Genomic DNA, 24,826 nt, shown 5'->3' on the forward strand with positions numbered 1-24,826 from the left:
AATAATGAACTTAAAGGGGTTAGCACTGTGTCTAGTGTGTATATCTGTTCAAAAATACTTATTTTCAGTCATCTGGAAAAAACAGGCTAAAAGTATTAAGTAGGTACCACTAAATGGAAAATCATATGTGATAACAGAATAAGATTATAAACAGGATAGCACATCGAGGAGAAGGAAACCACTGCAATGCAGCAAACACAGTATTGAGAATACATACTTCTACCTATGTAACATGTAGGAAACAATCTGGTATGGCCCTATTGAGAGAATTGCTGAGTTCCAGGATCTAATTAGGAAAATATTTGAAAAGGCTAGAGAGAAAACAAAATGTTAAAATGAAAAGAAAAATGTAGTTAAAAGATAAAGCTCATGGGTTGACCCCAAAAGAGGCAGAAGGGAAATTTAGCAGCCTTATGTTTATAAAAGTTGCATAATGGTTGGCTAGGTATTCTCTGACTCTTCAGAGACCAGAGAAGGAAATTGGCTTGCAGAATACAGTGTTTTTTAAGATTTTACTTAAGTCTGGCTAAAAATTGAAATGGGAAGAAGTAGCTTTCTGCAAGTAGAAAATAAATACAGGGATAAGCATGGATAACTTTTTTTTTTTCTCTGATGGTCTTCAGAAATTGGGGAGATTCTATGGTTTAAATGTCAGTCTATATATATGAAAGACAATGATCTCTAAAGGTACTCCCCAAGTCTAGGGTTGGAGAGTCTATATTGACATTTCAAAAGCCAGATGTGACCATGTGTTTGCTGAGGGGTTGCTGTCATGGTTACTCTACCTGAATTCATTTAAACTGGGACAGGAGAATTATTTCTCCATTTTTCTTCAGAGCCAAGTAACCAGGCAACAGTAATTTTCTATTTTATCTTTTTTTATCCCCCCAAAAGACAGTAAGCTCAGAGGAAACAATTTTAAAATCCAAAAAGGTTTTTCTCATAATTCGTGGCCTTACACTACAGGGGTAAATGTTTTAAAAGCTTGATGGCATTTATGGTGAATAAGTATACTAGGTTTTAGATTGTCTATGAAATTTATTCCTCTGGGTATTTGGCTTTTTAATCTTTCTCTTTTCCCCTTTGTCCTTGCAAACTATTGAAGAAATTTAAAGACAGTTAACTAGTGATAAAGTGATTTTGGACCTGCATTTTTCAAAGATTGGGTCATAGGGAAGGATGAAATGTTAAACTAGATGGTTGATGTTCCAGGAAGAGGAAGAGAAGAAAGTAAAATAGTAAGAAGAAAAAGGTGGAATAAAGTTGATTCAAAAGCACAGCTAACAAAGAAATTGTTACCCAATACCCCAAGATTTCGGATTCTATCTCCAGTCAGGGCACATACAAGAATCAACCAATGAATGCGTAAATAAGTGGAACAACAAATCTCTCTCAATATTTCCCTACCTACCTACCTACCTCCCTCCCTCCCTCTCTAAAATCGCTAAATGGATAAAAGTTTAAAAAGGAGTAAAGAAATTGGAAAATGTGAAGTGATAATGAACTGGAGTCACCATGATCTTTTTGTCCTTACATCCATTTTCATAAGGTCATAGAATGTTAAAGATAAAAAGCATATTAGAAACGAATCCATAGTAAAGCCAGTCTTATTCAACTTGGTCTTCCCTAAGGTACCTTTTATAGAGAAATGCCTCAATAAATATTGACTGAATGGATAAGCAGGGGTGGGCAGACTCACACTCATTGAACATTTGCACCTGATTTGGGGGAAGCAGTCTTCTAAGTGAGTAACACATTGTCTTTTTTTTAAGATTTTTTAAAATTTATTTTGAGAGAAAGGAAAGGAGAGACAGAGAGAGAGGGAGGGATAGAGAGAGAGAGAGAGAGAGAGAAACATTGATCAGCTGCCTCCTGCACAGCCCCCACCAGGGATCAAGCCCACAACCCGGGCATGTGCCTTGACCAAGAATCAAAGGAGCAACCTTTTGGTGCACAGGACGACGCACAACCGAGCCATATCAGCCAGGGCTGTAACATGTTCTCTTGATTGATTCTTACTGGAACTCTGAAGGGAATATTGACTCTATTTTATGAATGAAAGACTGAGAATTTCAGTAACTTATCCAAGATCACAGTTCAGTGACAAAACCAAGATTCAACTTGTGCCACTCCTATGCCACCTCTACCCAATCTTGCCACCACTGCCCTTATTGGCTTGAAAGTTTAAATCACTCTCCTGATGGCTTTTTGGGAGCTACACACATATATGCCATGATGGCTAGGGTTGGGGAGTTGACCTTGTAATTCAAAGAAGAGACCTGACCTGTGTTATTTTTCAATATTTTCCAAATAGCATATCACTTTAAGCGTTTCATGTTCACCCAGTCCTTGCTCTACACATCCCTTCACTGATTCCCATCACCGTAATCCCCTTGTCCCTATCTATAGCAAACATCTATTATATTCACACCATGAAGGGCTATTCTTGTCATTTTTAAATTTTTTAAAATATATTTTTATTGATTTCAGAGAGGAAGGAAGAGGGAGAGATATATAGAAACATCAATAATGAGAGAGAATCATTAATCAGCTGCCTCCTGCATGCCCCACACTGGGGATCGAGCCCACAACCCTGGAATGTGCCCTTGACGGGAATTGAACCTGGGACCCTTCAGTCCGCAGTCCAACGGTCTATCTACTGAGCCAAACCAGCTAGGGCTCATTTTTAAATTTTTATCACTTTGGCAGGAATAGAAATTAAGTCCAGAAACATTTGAAAACAACGTTTCCTAACGTCCTTGACAACCCTAGCTTTGTGTGCCTGGTAAATGGAGACTTCCCCAAAGGAAGTCCTTGATGGCAAGGACCCAACGTGTGAAATTCCATTTCCGTCCCTGAGGTCTGGGAAAAGGATGAGAGAAGAAAGGAAGAATACTGCCCTTACTTTTCCAGTCACCTCAAGGCAACCTGCAGAACAAACCTGAGCCCTTTCCCCAACAGAACATCATCCACTTCTTTAAGTTGCGTTAATGTTGGAGAATCAAAGATACGGCCAAAAGTGCTTTCCTTAACAAACGTGATCTCCTTCTACTTGCCCACAGCGCCTACACTCCGCCATCTGACAGTTTCGTGTTTTACCTGGTTGGGTTAATCCCTGTTGTCTAGCTCCTCATCCCGTTTCCCATCATCGCATTGCCCGGAGCTGCACAAAGGAGCTGACAAGGTAGCACTGGCTACAGGTGGCTTCAGCCCCAAGCGAGGCCGGCTGCAGGTCCAAGCTACACCGGATTTTGGAAGCTAAATACGATAAAAAGAAACTGCAATATCTCACTTGAAGTTTCTCTATCGGTTACATGTTGAAACCTTATTTTGGCTATATTGCGTTAAATACAATGTATCATTAGGCTTTTACTTTGTAGGTGCCTACTCGATGACATTTTTTAATTTCCTATGTGGCTCCCATCGGTCTTGGACCGCCCTGGTCTAAAGGAGGACAAGCGGAAACGAACCATACACTGAAGCTTGCCGAGCCTTGTACATCTCTTAGCGGTTCCTCACAAGAATGTCTGAGATACAAAAGCGAGGTCCCCCGCCTTCGCTGCTTCTCACCCTGGTCCCTGCGCACGGAAATCCTGGGTCACAGCTCTTCCCACGGCGGGGACTGGGGAATGAGAGGCATTTTGAAAGGGAGCAGGCCGCCTGTTTTGCTTCCAGAGGGTCCCGCTAGGGCGGGGGCAGCAGCGGACCAGGCGACACGTCTTTGAAGGGTCGCCGGCGGCACTGGCCCGACGCCAAGAAGGCCCAGCGCCCAGGGTGACCATGGCGACCTCCCCAAGATGGCCGTCGCCGAGGGGCGGGGCCTCCGCTGCACCGCCCCCGCCCCGCCCCGCCCCCGCGGCGCTCAGTGTCCATTGGGTGAGACGATTCAGACGTGAGCGCTGATTGGGCCATCCAGAGACGTAAGTGGGGCTGGACCGGAAGGTGTCCTCAGCCCCGGGGTGCCGGGGTCTGGGTCTCGATAGTCGTCCCTTGGGATGTGGAGAGCTGGCAGCATGTCGGCGGAGCTGGGAGTCGCTTTTGCTCTGCGGACAGTGAACGAGCGCGTGCAACAGGCGGTGGCGCGGCGGCCGCGGGTGAGGAAGGGGAGCGCGTGTGGACAGTGGGCGGCCGCTGTGAGGAGGGGGACACCTGCGTGGGAATAGGTCGTCACGGTGACGCCAAGGGCTCTCCCGGAGGGGCGGGGCCGGTCCGCCGCCTGGGCCTGGCACGGGTGGTAAAGCCCCCAAAAGCTAGCGAAGGGCTGGCTCCCTCGGCGGCCTCGAGACGCGACTGGCAGGTTTCCTGGAGGTTGGCTTAGTTGGGACGGGAGGTGTCCGCCATCCCGGGAGAATGACGGGTCCCTGGACATCGCGGCTTTTGCCCATCCCGCTTCGTGTGGGAATCAACAACCTTAGCGGACGGGAGAAGGGTCAGGCCTGTGCCCAGGAGCGGCAAGAAAAGACGTCTCCTACCGGAGCACCCGAAGGGGGCCAGATCCGCCTGAGATCACGTGTGTGGCAGCGCCTGACAGCTAGTCGATGCTCAGCAAACGTCAGTGGGCGACGGAGCCGGCGGGTCGATTGGCCTGGCCGAGCTGCACTTGCGCGTTTGCGGTGGGAGGGAGCTGACATCTGATCTCCTTCAGGGGAGACTTTTTTTCCCCCCATATATATTTTTTGTCTTCTCCTGCAATTTCATTAGATCAAGGGTCAGTCAATATCTGCCCCCTTCGGATGGTGTGGAGTGAGACGCACCTCAACAGAGAGGTCACAGACTTCTCTTCTTAGTACTTATGGTGTCAGAACTCAGAATGCTGCCCTGGCTGGTTTTGCTCAGTGGATAGAGCTGTTGGCCTGCGGATTGAAGGCTCCCGGGTTCGATTCTGGTCAAGGGCACATGCCTGGGTTGCAGGCTCGATCCCTAGTGGGGGACGTGCAGGAGGCAGCTGATCAATGATTCTCTCATCATTGATGTTTCTATCTCTCTCTCCCTCTTCCTTCCTTTCTAAAATCAATAAAAATATATATTTTTTAAAGAATAACTCAGAATGCTGGCCTGGAACACATAGATACAAAGAGTGGATTGGTGGTTGCCAGAGGGAAGGACAGTTGGGGGAATGGGTGAAAGAAGTGAAGGGACTAAGAAGTACAAATTGGGCCCTCGCTGGTTTGGCTCAGTGGATAGAGTGTTGGCCTGCAGACTGAAGGGTCCCAGGTTTGATTCCTGTCAAGGGCGCATGCCTCGGTTGTGGGCTCCGTCCAACAGGCAGAAGGCAGCCAATCAATGATTCCCCCTCATCATTGATGTTTCTATCTCTCCCTTCCTCTCCCTTCATCTCTGAAATCAATAGAAATATACTTTTTTTAAAAAAGAAGTACAAATTGGTAATGACAAAATAGTCACGGGGATGTAAAAAGTACAGCATAGGGAAAAATAGTCAACAATCTATACTAATAAAAGGGTACTATGCTAATTAGACCGGGTCGACTGGATATCTTCCAGTCATCCAGTCCTCCTTCCAGACAAAGCCACAGTGGCGGGGGCTGAGGCAGAGGCGGTTAGGGGCGATCAGGCCGGCAGCGGAGGGCAGTTAGGGGCGATCAGGCTGGCAGGGGAGGGAGGTTAGGGGCAATCAGGCCGGCAGGGGAGGATGGTTGGGGTGATCAAGCAGGCAGGGGAGGGCAGGTAGGTGCTATCAGGACAGCAGGGGAGGGAGGTTAGGGGCAATCAGGCAGGCAGGCAGGTGAGCAGTTAGGAGCCAGAGGTCCTGGATTGTGAGAGGGATGTCTGAGGGGTCCTAGATTGGAGAGGGTACAGGCCGGACTGAGGGACCCCCCCCCTCCCATGCACAAATTTCGTGCACCGGGCCTCTAGTATTTCAATAACTATGTATGGTACCAGGTGGGGACTGGGAATATCGAGGGGAACACTTTGTAAAGTATATGATTATCTAATCACTATGCTGTACATCTTAAACCAATACGAAATAATATTGAAAGTAAACCATAATTGAAAAATAAAAATAAAAAACGAATGCTAGCCTAGAGACAGAAGACCTGTATTAGTATAGCCGTTCCTTGGCCACTAGTTAGATAGTACCTTCCACAAGTCATTTAGCTACTCTGGTCCGGAGTTTCCTCATCTGCACAGGCAAGGGAATGAACTCTGATTGCTCTGAGCTCACTCCCAGAGTAAATGTTCTATGATTCTCAGTGATTCTCCAAGATAAACTAGGGATTTCCCTAATAAACATCACATTTGGAGGTTTTCCCAGCATAGCTCTCAGGCAGACTTGCTGCTTGTTTCACCTTTCTGTTTGGAAACCTTCAGTTCATCAACATAATCCTGGGAGTTATGACATGATGTTATAAAAGGCTTTTGTTAATGCACCCTCAGAAGGAAGAAGAAACTCTTTGTAATTGACCTGACTTCTCAGGCCCTTTGAGAATACTGTAATTCTGTAAAAACCGCAACAGGGTGATGGGGTACATGAAAACTGAACTATGTAAGGAGAGGTGAATCTCTTCTCTTATTGCTTCTGTGTGGATTTTGTTCCAGTAGAATTTGGGGAAGCCTGGCTCTTTATGTAACGGCCATGAGAAGGGGGTCGGAGAGGTCTAATCCTGAGTCCAGAGTTTTTTGTGCATCCCTGCCTCAAGTCTGCCACTGGTTCTTGATTAAACTGAACAATAGAGTATATAGTTATTCTAAGCAGGCCACTTTTGAAAGTGAATGGGATCAATGTTAATAATTATACCATGACCAGAATGAGTTTCCAAAACTGTTAATTTGGGGATTTCAGGAACCAGAAGTAGCCTTCTTTCTAGTCAGAGTGATGCCTTCCATTGCGAGTGATTTTTTTCTTTATTAAAAAAGTTTTTTCTTTAATATTTTTAGAGAGAGGGAGAGAGAGAGAAACATCTCCTGCATGCCCCCTACTGGGGGTCAAGCCCAGAAACCCAGACTGGAATCGAACCAGGGAACTCTCAACCCACTGAGCCATACCGGCCAGGGCAGTTAAGTGATTCTTAAACCTCCAACCTTGGTGTGCAAGAGAATCATCTGGAAAGTTTGTTTAAAAGGGAGATTCTCAGACTCCAGTCCCAGAGACTCAAATTCAGTAGGTCTGGAGTGGGATCCAGGTAATGCTGAAACAGTTGGTCAAAGACTGCATTTTAAGGAAATGTACTACTTTTACTTACCTACCCACCTCTCCTGAGAAATGTCTTTTGCTAAATATTAAAGTAGCTAACAGATTTAGATGCAGTGCATTTGAAAGACATTTGAACAACATTATTTGGAACTGATCTCCCTGCAGTACTGGAAAAATGGAGCTTACCAAAAACAAGTTAAGATGTATGCTGATCTGTTGTACAGGATCTATCTTACAGGACTTATCAGGATACTATTCCCAAACATTCACTTATCTGGCTCTTTCCCTCTTGGCAGGACCTCCCAGCCATCGAGCCCCGGCTAGTAGCCGTCAGCAAAACCAAACCTGCAGACATGGTGATTGAGGCCTACAGTCACGGCCAGCGCACTTTCGGAGAAAACTATGTAAGAGCCCTTTTCCAAACTGCCTTCGGAAGAGTCATGTTTGCCACACTTCTGACGTGTCTTTTTCTACCCTGTAGGTTCAGGAACTGCTAGAAAAAGCATCAAATCCAAAAGTAAGTAGCTATCTGAATTCTTGAGTTTGTATCTAAATCTTGGCATTTCAGTTGAAAATTAGACCCATGTTGGTGTTTGAGTTTTAGAGCAAGAGGTTGGGTTGGCGGTAGAAATGTCCACAGTCACCTTGAGCCCAAAATATTTCTCAGATTTTCTTTTTTTTAAATTTCTTTATTGATTAAGGTATTACATATGTGTCCTTATCCCCCCATCAGATTTTCCTTCTGTATTAAAAGACTGTCATTTTCTCCTTTGCAAGTTTTTGAAAATGGTGGTTTTTAGGAGTTTGCTGTAATGGTGGATCCTTTTGAGATTTGAAAGCTTTAATTAGTTCATTCTTAATGGGCAATATCTGAAAGATGGAGGGAATTGATAGGAACAAGGAAGAGAAAAAAAAAAACAGAAGCCTTAAATGTTTTTCTAAGTATCCTTAGGAGCCTAGCTGAAGGTGGTGGTAGTGCATTATTGCATAGACATGAAAGGTCAGAAGGGAGTGTACAAAGTATTTGAGCCGGCTAGGCCTCCGTAAAATCTACATCAAACTTAGTTACCTTTTTCTCTTCAGATTCTGTCTTCATGTCCTGAGATTAAATGGCACTTCATTGGCCATCTGCAAAAACAAAATGTCAACAAATTGATGGGTAAGATAAAACTCGTTATATGAGCATATGGTTTTTCTCTTTTAGTTTGTTAACATATTGAAATACATTTATTGATTTTCAAATGTTAAATCAATCCTATATTCCTTGGGATAAATTTTACTTGGTCATGAAGTATTATCCATTATTAAAATAATGTTGCATTTTATTTGTTAGCTATTGCTTAGAATTTTTACATCTATATTCACAAGGGACATTCATCTCTAGTTTTCTTTTCCTGAAATGTCTTTATTTGGGTTTCATATCAAAGGTAATGCTGGCCTCACAGAATGAATTGGGAAATATTTCTTCCTTAAGTCTTTTGGAAGAGTTTGTGTGGAATTAGTATTATCTCTTCCTTAACCGTTGGTAGAATTTACCAGTGAAACCTTGAGTTTACTTTGTGGGAAGTTTTTAACTATAGTTTCAATTTCACTAATAGATATAGGGCTATTCACATAATCTGTTTCTTCTTGGATGAGCATTGATACTTGTGTCTTTCAAGGAATTTGTCCATTTCATTAAATTAATGAATTTATGGGCATGAGAGTGTTTGTAATTCCCTTTGTTATCCTTTTAATATCTGTAGAGTCTATAGTGATGTCAACTCTCTCATCCCTGATATTAGTAATTTCTGTCTTCTCTCTTTTCTAGTCTGTCTGGCTAGAGATTTATCAATTTTATCAAACTTTTCAAAGATGGATTTTATTTCTTTTTCTCTAATATTTTATTATAATGTGCAATAGAAGCAAAAATAATGATGTATTGTGGGGTTTATAACATGTAAAATCAACATACATGACAACAATAGCATAAAGCATGGAAAGGAAGAAACAAAAGTACACTATTATAAGGTTCTTAAACTTTGTGAAGTGGTATATTACTTAAAGGTAGACTGTAATAAGTGAGACTCAAAAGCAGTCAATAAGGGGGTGCAGGGGCAATGGGGAGATAAGGACACATATGTAATACCTTAATCAATAGAGAAAATTTTTTAAAAGCAGCCAATAAACTAATACAATAAAGAGTTATAGTTCTAAGTCAGCAAAGGTGTTAAAAGGGAGTCAAAAGTATGTGAAATGGTATCTCAGGGTGGTTTTTATTTACATTCCTTAGTGCAGTGATGGCGAATCTATGACACGCCTGTCAAAGGTGACACGCGAACTCATTTTTTTGGTTGATTTTTCTTTGTTAAATGGCATTGAAATATATAAAATAAATATCAAAAATATAAGTCTTTGTTTTACTATGGTTGCAAATATCAAAAAATTTCTATGCCCTGACTGGTTTGGCTCAGTGGATAGAGCGTTGGCCTGCGGACTCAAGGGTCCCAGGTTCGATTCCAGTCAAGGGCATGTACCTTGGTTGCAGGCACATCCCCAGTGGGGGGTATGCAGGAGGCAGCTGATCGATGTTTCTCTCTCATCGATGTTTCTAACTCTCTATCCCTCTCCCTTCCTCTCTGTAAAAAAATCAATAAAATATATTAAAAAAAAATTTCTATATGTGACACGGCACCAGAGTTAAGTTGGGGTTTTTCAAAATGCTGACACGCCGAGCTCAAAAAGTTCGCCATCACTGCCCTAGTGACTAATGAAGTTAAACATTTTTTCATGTGCTTATTGGCCATTTGTGTATCTTCTTTGGAGAAAAGTCTTTTCAAATCCTTTGTTCATTTTTTTTTAATATATTTTTATTGATTTCAGAGGGAGGGAGAGATAGAAACATCAATTATAAGAGAGAATCATCACCCCACACTGGGGATCGAACCTGAAACCCAGGCATGTGCCCTGACCAGAAATCGAACTGTGACCTCCTGGTTCATAGGTCAGTGCTCAACCACTGAGCCACACCAGCCGGGCCTTTTGTTCATTTTTTAACTGGGCTATTTTCTTTTGAAGTTCTTTATATATTCTAGATACCAGACCCTATCAGATAAATGATTTGCAAATATTTTGTCCTGTTCCATGAGTTGTCTTTTCACTGTCTTGATGGTATTGTTTCTAGCGCCCCCAACCCAGAAAGCTTAAGAACATGGTGATATCATGCCAGAGAAGTACTTTGGCTTCCACTTGTATATATATTTTTTTTTATTGTCCTTGACCCGTTTCTCTCCAGTTTGAACTGAGATTGAATCAGACCAAGCCTGCTATTAGGAATCTCTGCAATTATCAGCTTCTTGGAGCATATGAATACATGTGCTGCATGATTATGTTATGTTAGGATTTCCCTCTCTTTATTTACTTTTGCTGATTAGACAGCAATGGTTAACATTTGAACTTATATTAGTAAAACTTTCATATAAGTTTTATTAGCAGAACTGGGACTTAACGGTCTTCTTCTTTTCCTAGGAAATTATTTTTCCATCAACCAAAAGATGTGTTATATGTTGTTTGCTGCAGTAGAGTATGTGAAGAATTGCCTTGCCTGTTTCTCATTACAGCCGTCCCCAATCTCTTCATGCTGGAAACAGTGGATTCTGTGAAGTTGGCAGACAAAGTGAACAGTTCGTGGCAGAAAAAAGGTTCTCCTGAAAGGTTAAAGGTTATGGTCCAGATTAACACCAGTGGAGAAGAGAGTAAGTGACCAGACCTGTATTGTAGATTTTTCTTCCCTTAAGGTGGTTGACGCCCAGGAAGAATGGCAGGCCTAATTTATCTGATGGCTAAGGTTATAGAAAGAAATCACAGGCCTTTAAGTAAGCTGTGTTATGTAGGATCTAGATGGCAGGATAGCCAGTCCACATAGTATTCTTTAATACATATTGATCTGTTATGTCTTAATTTTGGAGGAGGCAAACAGGGAGAATCAAGGAGATTGTGACTTTGATCTCCTGAAAATCCCCAGAAGTCACCATCACTCCTGAAAGAGATTGCAAAGTTACATGAGAAGTTACTCTTCTTGGGTCCTAAAAAATAAACTGCTTAGTGATACATTAGGAGAAAATAGAAGGAAAATCACTGTGAGCACCAGGCAGTGAATATTTTTCCAGGCTTGGTTAACAGTGTAGCACAGTGAACAGAGCATGGGCTTTGAAATTAGACAAATCTTGGGTTTGAGTTCCACCACTTTCCAGCTTTGTAATCTTGCATAAGTTACTTAACCCCCCTGACCTCAGTTTCCTTGTCAGGCAGTGAAATCATAATAGTACCTACTTCAGAGGGTGTTGTGAGGATTGAATGTGCTAATAAGGTAAAGCTGCTGGCATAGAACCCTGTACACATTTTACTTGTTAGCAATTTGTTTACGGATCAGTCATTTGCTTCCAACCATCAGAGCATGAGTATTAACCAAATCTTAGCCTGAAGGAGTTCAGTATATGCATCTGTTTTCCAAATAGGCCCTGGAGTCAGCCTACCTGGGTCCAAATCTTAGTTTCACAGCTTCTGTTTGTATGACCTTGGGAAAGGTACTGCGCTTCCCTATGCCTCATGTTTAGAGTAGTGATAGTAAGAATACCTGCTTATTAGAGTTATTGTATTAAATGAAAAGCACTTAGGATTTACCACTTGTGTCTGGCACATAAGTAAGTATTCAGTACATTTTAACATATATATACGCACTTAAGTTATGTATTACATTATCAATGTAGTTGAATATGAAATTGACTCCAGATCAAATCTATTACATCATTTCTTGATAATTAGCTATAGTTTTCCCTAACTAAATTTTGAAGTGAATGTTCTTAGCATCTTCATTTGATAAATGAGGGAAAGACAGTATTAGTATCCTTATAACTGCATAACAAATAATCATTTGCTGCAGATTCCTCCTCTAGTTGTTAATTAGAAAGTTCTGTTAAATTTAGCAAATCATATAGTCAAAACTGTATCATATAGACTTTATTTTAAATTTTTACAATTTTACTAATTAATTACTAAAGCTATAGAAATACCAGATTTGGAAAAATAATTCTCAGGTTAATCCGGCATTTTTGCAATGAGGATCTTCTTGATGTCCCAAGTAAAGCAATGTGGGGTTTTTTTCTTTTCCCTGTACCCTAGCTGTTCTCAGCTCAGATATTGAGATCAATTAGAGTTCAATTTATAGTTCTTCCCTTGAGAAATTCAGAATCTGACCAGAGGGGGAACTACATGAAGCTCTCAAATGTTACTCTTGGACTTGAGAACAAGTTCTTTCCAGAAGTCCTCTAGTCTGAGAATCACCTCCTCTATTTTAAGCAAGGGATGAAAGTGGACCCTTTCTCTAGTGACTTAAAACATTTTGATATAAGGGTCTTCTATTTTATTTTTATTTTTGTGAAGGTAAACATGGCCTTCTACCTTCAGAGACAGTAGCCATGGTGGAACACATAAATGCCAAGTGCCCCAGCCTGGAATTCGTGGGGCTGATGACCATAGGAAGCTTTGGGCATGATCTTGGTCAAGGACCAAATCCGGACTTCCAGGTACTGGGGGATTGCTCCTGTGCTAAAGAAGTATCTCAGCAAAATGCTGTTGCAGGGCTGGCTAATTATACTGCAGTAAACTTCAAAGATATCCCGGATGCTGTCTATCAGGTGTTATAACCCTCTTCCAAACTCTTTTCATTAGGACAGTGGTCGGCAAACTGTGGCTCGAGAGCCACATGCGGCTCTTTGGCCCCTTGAGTGTGGCTCTTCCACAAAATACCGACTTTTGCACATGGGCCACGAAGTTTCAATTGCACTGTACATGCGCGCCCGCACGTGGTATTTTGTGGAAGAGCCACACTCAAGGGGCCAAAGAGCCACATGTGGCTCGCGAGCCGCAGTTTGCCAACCACTGCATTAGGAAAATAGGACAGGTTCCCGAAACCCCACAGAACTTTCTCAACTCAGTTTGATACTGCCTAAAACAAAGTTTTTAGAGAAAATGAGCCCTAGTTGGTTTGGCTCAGAGGATAGAGCATCAGCACGGGGACTGAAGGGTCATGGGTTTGATTACGGGTCAAGGGCATGGCCCATATCGGGGTGCATGTGGGAGGTAACCAATCGATGTGTCTCTTTCACATCAATGCTTTTCTCTCTGTCTCTCCCCCTCCCTTCCACTCTCACTAAAAATCAATGGAAAAATATCCTTGAGTGAGGATTAACAAAACAAAAAAAAGAAAGAAAATGAGCTCTTTCTTTTTCATTCTTCTCCAGTGACTAATAGTTTCCTTGAAAGTAGGAAACTGCTAAAAAAAAAAAAAAAAAAAAAAACTTTCAGTAACTGCTGGGAATTTTACAGGCCTTGAAACTATGAGAAATAAATAATCTTTGTCAGAGATGTTCAGATTCAGCCACTCTCAGTCAACCTTAGAGAGGCAGGAATAAAATAGGTGTCACACTTCTTCCTGTCAGATGTTAGTGTCCCTCCGGGAGGAGCTGTGTAAGAAGCTGAACATTCCTACTGACCAGGTTGAGCTGAGCATGGGCATGTCCATGGACTTCCAACATGCAGTAAGTGTCCTTCCGGGTACCATTTGATGGGAGGGTCAAACGGCCACAGCAAGCATCAGGTTTTGCTGGAGAAACCTTTGAAATGCCTCATTGTAGCAATAGGGCATCCAATAGCAGTGATTCTCAACTATTCTAATATCCCCCACCCCCCTCTTTTCCTAAATGAAAGGTATGGAAATTATAGCCTGACACATAATTTTAAACTCAGTATAATTCCCTACGTGGCATCTAAAGGAAAATAAGAAATTAAACTCTTTTTTAAAAAGGCATTTATTTCACTATGTAAATGTTTGGACATAGCTATATGACAGTAAGTCTGATGTTTAATCTTATGTGTAAATTCACCATTAATGCAACAACTATAAAAATATACTGATATAGATGTGCTGTGTTGGCAACTCAAATACATGGTTTTCTGGAACAGTAAATAACTTGATAAAGTTCTAGAAGTCAAAGTATAGACTTCCCTCTGTGTAGACAGTAGCTGCATTGCTGGAAAATTGTATATATTAAAACAGTACAAAAATGCTTTGTGTTTACTAGTATAAGTAAAATGGAATTAGATCCTGTGCTGAGACAATGATAAGGAGGTTTTTTTCATCACCTGACCAGGGAACAGTAGAAAGGTGTGTGGGCTGCAAGACAACTCCTCACTGTGCTGCTGTGTCCCACAACAGCAGGACGTGTGAAAGCCATTTCTCAAACACCCCTCCGAGGTCATGTTGCCCCAAGGAGAACCACTGCCGGTCGTCCTCCTAGGCTGCATTATCATTCTTCCTCATAGAGGCCCCTCAAAAGACAGAATGAGAGGCACTGCTTCAGCACTGGCTGCAGTTCCTTATTTTAAACTCAGCCTTGATACTTGCTCTTCTTTCCCACAGATTGAAGTAGGATCTACTAATGTCCGCATAGGAAGCACCATTTTTGGAGAGCGAGATTACTCAAAGAAACCTGCCCTAGACAAGTCCGCAGCAGACCTAAAAGCCCCCGTGGAGGTGACACAGGAACATTGAGCCACAGAACAACCAGCAGTGGCTCGCCGCCCGTGGGCCCTGTCTAGGAAGACTAACTATGCACTCACCCGAATCTTCATTTTGATATTCCCCTGTTTACAACCATGCTCTCCTTGTGACCTGGTGAGAGCACGCTGAGGATCATTTGTATTGATGGAAACCGTCTGTATTCCATGTCTGACATAGGAAGCTTGCTTCGTGTAATGGCTTTGGATTGGATTTGAGAAATCCTGACATTTCTGCAGAACAGATACCAAATCAATAGCCAGGAATTGAGTTCAGTATTGAATCCTGCCCAGGAGCACCAGTCAACCCATGAATGCCTTTCCCAACTTAAAATTTGGTCACTGATGCCTGTAATGACAGATGCCAGAGTCAGAGGAATTCCCATTTGTCATCCACTTTAATAGAAAACGCCCTGTGATTACCAACTTCATAGAGATCCTCGCTGAGTAATCATCTTCACTGTTGTGCAGCAAGGTGATTGTGCCCACCTTACCCAACCCCCCATTTCCACCCCGCCCAATAAATATTTGTTTCTACTCTGGACTAGCAGTACAGGTAACTTCAGGAAATGGCTCAAGTTAATGCTCCGAACCCCAGTGGTTATTGATGAGAATTGGTGTCATTGGTCACCCTGTAGTGTTGACCCTGAAAAGTATAAGGGGTAACGGAAATGGGACTTCGGCCTTTTTAACATCTTCCTGGAGAGACAGGACTTTGAGTTTTTTCTCTGGGCCCTACAGTGATGAGAAGTTAATGATATGATTTCTCGTCCACCATAATTCTCTTTAAGTTGATTTCTTATCAACGACCGGTGAATCGTGTAGCTCCCCAGAAATGAAAGATTCCTTCAAAGCCAGTTCATGTTGACAGTATCCACAAAGCCTGACTTTGAGGTTCCTGTTCCTAAGGAGCACTTTCTAGGCACATTTATAGGCCTCCTCTCCCTACCTTATTCATAACCCGGAACTGCAGCTCTTCTTGTTTGTTAATAGAGAGCAAGATATTAAGAAACCAGAAAGCACACTTCTCAGATAGTCTTGACAGATGACTTTGGTCTGGGTTGTTTATCTCCTAGATGTTTTTTCCTATTTATTCAAGCCCCAATCTTTAATTTTTTGAAATAACTTTCAGAACAGGATGCTGCTGCCGAATGTAATTTTGTAAAACTTCTGCCATTATGATCCCTGCACTGTTTCAGTCAGCAGTAGAATGTGATATTTCAGAGTCTATTAAATAAAAATGTGAGTTTGAATTATGCCATCTGTGCCAATTACAAAGCAATTAAAAGCTTTATTTTTTATGATCTGGTGCAGTGAGTGAATATAATAGGAGGGGGGCATTGGAACCGACAGGACGCAGCTGTGCCCGTCACTGGCATCATACCAGCTGGCTTTTGAGAAGGGTTTCCCTTGGGTCACAGATGCAGCCACACCATGGGTGAAAAAGGGCTTCTGAACTTTCAAGGACAAGAAAATGAAATGGCATTTCAGGAATTACAAATAGAGGTTACCTACCTCTTGCTGCAAGAATCTTTTAAATTGCCTCTAGATGGCGACATTGGCTAACATGCTGGGCAAGCACTGGGGCTCCACTGTCAGCAAATTACCTTCCAGCAGACTCAGTCTCATACCTTCTTTACAGACAGACATGGAGGCCAAAGAGGATACAATTTTCCTAAGTGATAGGGCTGACTCTAGCAGCGCCACCAGGTTCTTTCAGATGACCTCCTTTGCTAACTCAGCGGAGAGTCCTGATGGTGGCTGTGGAATCCTTTGGGAAAGGTAAAATGGTCTGAGCAAAAAGAGCTCTCTGGCTTGTACCTAGAGATGGAGAACAACAGTGGTGAGCCATGGGAGGCGGGAAAAGAAAGGAAAACAAAGTAAGCCTCTCCTGTGTACCCACAGCAGGCTAAAACCTTTGCAGAGAGAAAACTGAGCAAACTTGTGCTTTGTCTTTTGTACACATGACGGGCAGCAGGTCTGCAAACTAGATTTTCATCAATGCAGTGACAGCACCCTCAGCAAATTTCCTGCTGTTCTGGGTCAGACCCACCCATGCAGCTCTGCAGTCTCTTACTTGGGAGTGCTGTCCGCAGCCAGCATCCTCACCTGCCTGGCCCCAGGCTCAGGTTTGCATGCTACAAGGCTCCCAATAGTCCATCAAGGCTTTGTGCCTCATGGATTCTGACTATGGCATTTTATTAACAAAGCAGCCTCTCAATAGTCAGATTGTTCCACGCCTTTTAAAACATTCATGGCACATAAAGCACTATCCCATATATTCTCTCATTTTTCCCTCACAGCAGTTGGTAGGGGAATTTAGGCTATTTGCCAGCATCTGTCTGTGGATTGGGCAATTGTCTGAAATCAGAGCAGGTTGGGAACAGGACAAGAAATAAACTCAAGATGATTCCTGGACCAGAGCATGGCCATTACACCACACTGGCATCTTCTGTTGTCTCAGGCTTTAACAATTGGTAAGAGGCATATTCTTAGATTTACAGGCTTAATTTAAGAGACCCTTATTACCATAAAAGAAATGTATGTTTTTAGTCTGTTGTAATTGTTGAGAACTGACACGTCTTAATGCAAAACAAACTTTGAAACCACAAGCAGTGAGGATGAGAAAGGAGAAAATCGAGCCCAGCCTGAATGGAGTTAGCCTCCCCTTCTGTCATCTCATTTCCCTAACACCAACATTCCTCCCCCAAACTCAAACTATTCCACAGGATTTGAGGCTCCAAGGATACAGCACTGTGCCCTTCAACCCCTAGATCTAAGCCAGCAGTGAATTCTGTTCTCCAAGGCTGGACAAGGAGGACTGAGGTCAAAAGGGACTTTCTTAAAATCCAAGACATCTCTGCCCTTCCAAAAAAAAGTGGCCCCATGCTTCCCACCAACGCTCTGAAAGAGGAAGGGCTCGCCCACCAGTTCCTGAAGGGCTGCGATAAGTAAGGGTGGATGTCGTTATGGTGCAACTGGAAATGATTTGCTCTGGGAACTGTGACTGTCTTTACCATGAAATCAGTTGCCCGCTATTACATCAGCCTCATGACTAACGGCAAAAGAATCCAAACCATCCACCAAGATGTTTTACTAATCTGCCCCCTCCCCTCAGGAGGCACATAGGTAAAGAAAGGAGCTGCTTTCCCACCCAGTTTGCATGGACAGGCCTACTCCATGGCTGGCTGTGGTTACGTAGCTATTTACAAGGTAGGGACCCTTATTAAGTTTCTCTCTATAATCACTTCAAAGTCCCAGAGGACCTCAGAACTAACATTTTTTTCCCTATAAAGTCCAGCAAAGATGAGCTGAAATGGCCTGTGATAGGGGTGCGGGGGTGGGGGGGGGGGCACTTTTGGCACCTTTCTTGTATTGAAAATAAATTTTACAAGCTCAAGCGCCTGAGCTTTGAGATCACAAAGGAGCAGAAGCCACCCTTGGAGTGCAGGGTGCCTTCTAAACGGTTCCTTCCCACTGGCTGGCTGCGCCTACCGCCCCCCCCCCCCCCGCCCCCACCCCTCCACCCCCCCCAGCCCGCGTGCACTCCAGCCTAGGGAGCTGTGCTGCTCTGCAGCTTTGGAGCTAAGCTTGACCCAGCTGCCAATCTCCAAAATAAAATCAATGTGTGACCTTATTCACCAGCTGTACCGAAGAAACTAGCACAAATGAGGGCCAACTTTGAAGCCAAAAAGGGAAGATGAGATGTTGGGAGAGAGAGAGAAAGAGGGGGGAAAACTTGGCTGGACATGAAAGGTGTCTTGTCTGTCTGTTCCCCATTAGGCGCAATTCTCTTGCAATCTGCAGCCTCAACATTATTCTCTTGACCAGAAACTCTCCTGAGAGATAGTGTCAGAAGGAAAAACAAACAGAATAGCATCTCTGACAGCAAAGTCACTTAAAAACCTATTTGGGGGGGTTCGATGCAGGGAGACATGTCAGCACGTGGGGGAGGGCGCTCCTCCACAGCAGGCCACCTGTGGAGACACATTTACCCTGAGAAGGGACAAGGACAGGACAGGAAGGGGAGCCCGGGAGAGGGCTGTGTGCAAGGCCAAGGCCAGCCCCAGGAAGCAAACTCGCAGTCTTCTGCCCTCCCAGCCCCTCTGATGCCTCCAGGTCCACCTGGGTGCCTTTCTCTACTGTGCACTCAACACACAAATCCACAGCACTGGGCTTCTTTGGGCTCCGTGATGCACTGAGAGGATCCAGAGGATTGCTATAGGAAAAAGTGCTCCCCATTTGTCCTAACGTCACTTTCCCATTTCTGACTGCCACCAGCAGCCTTAGAACCCAGCTCTCTCCCTGTCGGCTGGCAGCCGCAGCCGGCTCCCCAGGCAGCAAAGGCCCATTCTCCCCAAGCCCCTTTGACCTGCCTTTGAGCTAAGCCGGCTACTCGGGAAGCCAGGCCCCACCCTCTCCGGCAGGAGCTCAGGGGGTGAGGATTCTGGAGTGAGGGGTGCAGGGCGGGAGAGGGCACCATTCTGTGCTCAGGTTTCTGGGGCAGACATCCTGTTATAGGAGAGAACTTTTTTAAAGGAAGAAAAACTAATCAGAAGAAAGAAGCAAGAGCCTTTCCCTGCCTTTCGGACTTGTTTATTACTAGGATATCTGATTTCAGCAGAGGAAGCCGGCATTGAAGCAAGGTTTTTATTGGCCGTGAGCAAGAGGAATTCAGGGTTTGCCTTTGATTTGGCTTCCCCAGAACATGAGGCGCTGAAGAGTGCTCACTGCTTTGATGGAGCAGCTCAGGACTTTGCGGGGTGCCCCGCCCCCCCCCCCCAACTCCCCTGTTTTCTGAAGCACCCACTAAAATTCTTTTCAGGAGACGAGGGTGGAGAAGGGGCCCCAGAGTGGAAGGCGGCCTCATAAACATTGCAGAGAGGAGAGCAAAATAGGGGACAAAGGTAAAAAGTTCTGAAATTGGCTCCAGGGGAGCACAAGTGAGGCCATGCTGGCCGCCCCCCTTCCCCGAGTGGGGATCTGGAGGAGGGAAGGTCTGGTTTGGATGAAAGCACAGTGTCTCTAGCAGAGAGAGCGAGGCAGGCTGCAGTCAGGCCTGGCTTGATGGTTTCAATGTGTGAGGAAGATAAAGGCAGAGATCTGCAGAGGCAGCCTCTGCCAACAGCACTCCTCGCTGGGGCCTGGGCCGAGGCTGGCCTCTGGGGAGGCGGGATTACCAGCTGGGCCACAGGCTTGAGGAGCTGCGGCTGATCCCCAGGGCTCCCCACAGACACCTTCACGCTCAGGCAGCCGCTGTTTGGGGTCTGGAGCCCCAGCCAGCCTGATCTTACCTAGTCCTGGGTAGCCTTCCTGCTGCCTGCTGGCTTCCAAAGAGGGGCATCTATGTGACTGGAGAAAGAGGGAGGGTGTCCCTCCATTTGGGGGCTCTGGGTGAGCCCAGCAATCTCCCTTTCTCCAGTTTTCCCTCCTGAAGAACCTAGGAGCTGAGATCTCTAAGTATCCCATGCTTTGCCTAGTATGTACCCATTGAGGGTAGGAGTCAGCTGCCAAGGGTGCTGGGACTCGACCTGCACTGACTGAAGAGGCAGCCCCTCTGGCGGAAGATGGTTCTGCCTGGGTACGGCTCTCTTCCTTGTCCAGGTTTGTGCCCAGAGGATGAAGGTCACCCTCTCCCTCTCTGGGAGTGTAAGTCTTCACAGGCCTCTGTATGTGTCTCTGTGACCCGTCATGGGCGGGCGTCTTGCAGACAGAGTGTGCGCCTGGGCTGTGGTGCTGGCTGTCCGTAGCAGGGCTCTGCTCACCTGGGAGGCCCAGGCCCACTTTGGCAGCCACTGTGCCGCTTGGCGCTCTGAGCTGAGGCCCAGAGCCTGGGGCAGGGGGTGGGGAATGGGGAAACAGGGCTCCCACTGTGTCCACTTCAAGGAACCCAGGCATCAAAAGGACTTTATGCAGTAAGTTTGGGAGCATACACGGAGAAGAGCTGCAGGAGTGAAAGTAGATGGACACACACACACTCACACACACACACAGTGCTTGCTCCAAGACTCTGGCACCAGTCTGTCTGGGTTTGGATCCCAAATCTGTTCCTTACCAGTCAAATTACCTTGGGCCAAAGACTTTACCCTCTTGGTGCCTCAGTTTCCTCATCTGTAAATAGGGGTGACGTTAAGAGCAACCGCCCCATGTATTGCTGTGACTTTTAAATGTGATAAAGCGTGGAAAGTGCTGTGCACAGAACCTGGCACGTGGTGGAAAGCTCAGCAAAGGTTAGGGACCGCAGGCTGGACCAGCCCGGTTGGGCTTCACAGCCCGAATCTCCATGGAGAAACAGGGCGGAGTGCTGATGGACAGAGCAGATAAGGATTGTTGGGAAAACGGTTGCCTTCCTTGGTAAATGAAATGTGATCCTCCAAGAAGCAATTCAAGCCCTGAGTGCCCACAACAAGCTCCCTCGTGGGTGTCTCACTGAGTGTGGCTTGCACACACGCTGCCCAAACACGGACACCCAAGCCTTCTCTTCCCCCTCCCCACAGCTTTAAACTAAAGACCTAACTGGGGACTGGGACATAAAAACAGCAAATCAGCCGAGTGAAACCAAAACTGGATACTCTGGCTCACACACCCTGGGCGTCAAGACGCCAGTGACACACCCAAGCTGCCTGAGTGAGTCCCCAGGACCGGAGGCCCAGGGGGAGGGCTCCTCTTACATTTCTCCCAGCCTCCCCTCCATGACCTCGGCCTCCCAGGGCACTGAGGCAGCCTGATAGGTATTAGGTAACAAACCCGACCCTATGGCACAGGAGTCTAACCTTGACCTTCCAGAGAGAGAGAGAGAGAGAGAGAGAGAGAGAGAGAGAGAGACGAGGAGAATAAAAAGCACAGAGAGAGGGCCCAGCCGGCGAGGTTCAGTGGTTGAGCAGTGACCTGAGACAGGAGGTCACGGTTCGATTCCTGGTCAGGGCACGTGCCTGGGTTGCAGGCTCAATCCTCAGTGTGGGGCATGCAGGAGCCAGCCAATCAGTGATTCTCTCTCATCATTGATGTTTCTCTCTCTCTCTCTTTCTCTCCCTGTCCCTTCCTCTCTGAAATCAATAAATATATTTAAAAAAAAAAAAACAGAGAGAGGAAAATGAGGAGAGGGAGGGGACAAGAGAGATGAACTCCAAAGGGCCAGCCCTAGAAACCGGCCCACTGTGCACCAAGAAGGCAGCTGCTGCAGGGTATCAGGGTTCCATGCTAAGACAGACTTTTCCAGAAAATTATAAATCCAACCTGCCAGGCTGCTGCTGAGCCTCCGCTGTGTGTAAATGAGGGTCGTCTCTGAGGCACCCCCTGACTAGAGAGGCTTCCCACTGGCTCCACGCCTGCTGAGTGACCCATGGGGAAAGAGCCGTGCTGTTGGGAGAGAGGGACCGTGACCCAGAGAACCAGGCTTGGAAAACCTATGGAGAGCCACTGGGAGGTGGAGCTCCCACAGGCTGGACGCGCAAACCCACCCCAGACAGGGAAGCTCTCCCAAGTATGAGCCTCCTTTAGGGGACTGACAGCAGGACCAGGTAAAAGCCACCACTGGGGGCAGGATTGGGAGAGACCATTGCCTTTCATCCTAGACTCTTCCACACTATTTCATTTTGAACCATATGCGTCTATTGCTGTGATAAAAAAAATAATTTTTGTCAATAGTGGTGAAGCAAGAAGCAGGCTTCACCGTAGAGGAACGTTTGAAGTTTGCCTCAACCTCAGCCCAGCCTTGGCCTTGAGCCCTGCAAAAAGAGACCCCGCTCCTCACTCTCACCAGCCCTCCTGAGCCCAGTGCTGGGGATGGCCTCCAGGCTTGTCCTCCACCTCTCCTCCAGCCCAGAACAACGCCTGCAACTTTCTCCACCAAAGGGCATTTTGCTCCTCCTCTGTTCTCTTCAGTGCTGCTTTAGGCCCCCCCAGGGTGTGAGGGGCACAGATGTCTGAGCCTGGGCCCTCGATCGGGGAGAGCAGAGAGCCACACCTGCCCATACTTGCCCACTTCAGTGCAAGGTAGCGGGTGGAGTGGGAGGGGGTCTCTCCCTCTTGCTCGCTGCGCTCCAACCACACAGGTCCCTAACTCTTCCTTGATCGAATACAGCAAGTGCCCTCCCACCCCACTTCCACTTGCTGTTCCCTCTGCATGGAATGCCCTGTCCTCCCAAATCCATGGGGCCTGCTCCCTCATTCCTACAGAACTCTGCTCAAAGATCGCCTCATCAGAGGGGCCTTCCCCATCATTCTTCATTGCCTTACCCTGGTTAATTTTGCTTCATTGATCTTATACCATCTACTAGATTATACGTAGGTATTTATTTACACATCACCTGGCTCCCTCTGCTATCATGTTAGCTCCACGAAACCACAGACTGTCTTTTGGTTTACTGCTATCTCCTCAATGCCCCAAACACTATCTGGCACATGGCAGATACTCAATAAATATTGTTTAAAGAAATGAATAAGGCCTCAGTAACTTTTTTTGAACAAGTTAAATAAATGTCTCCTCTAGCTGTTGGACACTAACACAAGCTGGGAATCATAGAAATAAAGAAAAGAATTCCCTCTTCTGGGACCTTACATTGTAGTGGGGGAGTCAACTATGTACGCAGTGAAGTATAACATAGAATGAACTATGCAGGCACCAATAAGAAAAGTAGCCACAAGCCCTGGGAGCAGCAGGTTAGCTGACATTTACTAAGGTCTCGTTGCCAGGCTGGGAGTTCTCTGACACCAATTCTTCAGTTCTCTGACATCTACTGGGTGACCTATAATTTAATTCGATTCTGACACTGACAACTCTGAGGTTGTCAGACCCCACAGGTTAAGGGCTCAGTCCCACAAGACTACCTCTACTTCAGATGTCAGTTGCAAGTCCCAGGCCACCTGTATGTCTAACTGGCTATAAATCATCAGAGATTTCTACAACTCCCTCCTTTCAAAAAAGAAATTTTTTTTTTTTTTTGCTGGAGTGGCTCACAGAACTCAGGAAAAACTTACATTTGCTGGCTTATTATAAAGGATATACAGCCAACTAGAAGAGATGCATAGGGCAAGGTATGGGGAGAGGGAACATGGAGCTTCCTTACCCATTCCAGGTGTGCCACCCTCCCAGCACTTGATGTGGTCACACACCCAGAAGCTCTCTGAACCTCATTGCTCAAGAGGGTTTGCAAAGCTCAATCTCCAGCAGCCCCCTTCCCTTTCCTGGAGGCTGGTGGGTGGGGCTAAAAGAACAGCCCCCTAATCACTGGTCTTTCTGGTGACTAGCCCCATCCTGAGGTTATCGAAAAGTACCACCCTATACTTACCTGGCAGGGGAGACACCATGGTCACCAAGGTGGTTTTCCCAGGATGAGGCTTATCCATTGCACTCCGGATGTGTTGACCCCTGAGATTTCCTCAAATGTGGGAAACTCAACTGCACAATTTGTGGTAGTGGGGGACTGCGTTCGCACTCTCCCCAAAGGAAAAAAGTTACCACCCTAAATCACCTCATTAGTATAATTTCAGGTGTTCTTAGGGTGTCCTTGGGGATAACAAAAGATACTCCTATTGCTCAGGAAATTCCAAGGGTTGTAGGCGCTCTGGGTCAGGAACCAGGACAAAGACCAAATATACTAGTATTTTTGTATCATACCACACAGGCTTCATTTACATATGCCCACAGAAGACAGGTCCAAATGTAGAGAATGTTTATGAATTTATTGGCCAAACTGACAATTGCCAGGAAGCAAACTCTCAATGAATTGAGAAAATGCTCCAGAGAATGGCAGTTTTGCAGCTTATTTTATACTAGAGGCCTTGTGCATGAAATTCATGCACTGGGGGAAGGGCGTTCCCTCAGCCTGGCCTGCGCACCCTCTCACAGTCCGGGAGTCCCACGATCAATTGCCCCACAGAGGAAGGCCCCACCCACCCAACCAGAGCTCCTTGATGGATTGCCCCAAAGTGGTAGGCCCTGCCCACCGGGCCAGGGCTCCACAACGGATCACCCCCTCAGAGGGAGGCCATGCCCACCCACCACAGCCCGCCAGTAGGTGGCCTGGGCCTCCCTCTGTGGGCGATCATGGGGCAATGGCAGGGCCCCAACCAATG

At 45.5% G+C, this 24,826-nt stretch overlaps 1 protein-coding gene and 1 non-coding gene across 2 annotated transcripts; both read left to right on the forward strand.

The window, feature by feature from the left end:
• The first annotated feature begins 3,941 nt into the window (after positions 1–3,941).
• On the forward strand, positions 3,942–16,050 carry PLPBP (pyridoxal phosphate binding protein). Its single transcript, XM_070408386.1, has 8 exons — positions 3,942–4,094; positions 7,450–7,557; positions 7,635–7,670; positions 8,237–8,312; positions 10,753–10,887; positions 12,575–12,717; positions 13,633–13,731; positions 14,613–16,050. Exons 1-8 carry the CDS (start codon positions 3,996–3,998, stop codon positions 14,742–14,744), a joined length of 828 nt encoding a protein of 275 aa, XP_070264487.1. The 5' UTR covers positions 3,942–3,995; the 3' UTR covers positions 14,745–16,050.
• Positions 16,051–24,031: 7,981 nt separating this feature from the next.
• On the forward strand, positions 24,032–24,195 carry LOC139007837 (U1 spliceosomal RNA). Its single transcript, XR_011470985.1, has one exon. It is a non-coding gene; the product is annotated as a U1 spliceosomal RNA (small nuclear RNA).
• Positions 24,196–24,826: the final 631 nt, after the last annotated feature.

The sequence above is a fragment of the Myotis yumanensis genome, unplaced genomic scaffold, assembly GCF_028538775.1.
Source record: "Myotis yumanensis isolate MYYU_CA2020_CCGP unplaced genomic scaffold, mMyoYum1.0.hap1 SCAF_3, whole genome shotgun sequence".
NCBI lineage: Eukaryota > Metazoa > Chordata > Mammalia > Chiroptera > Vespertilionidae > Myotis > Myotis yumanensis.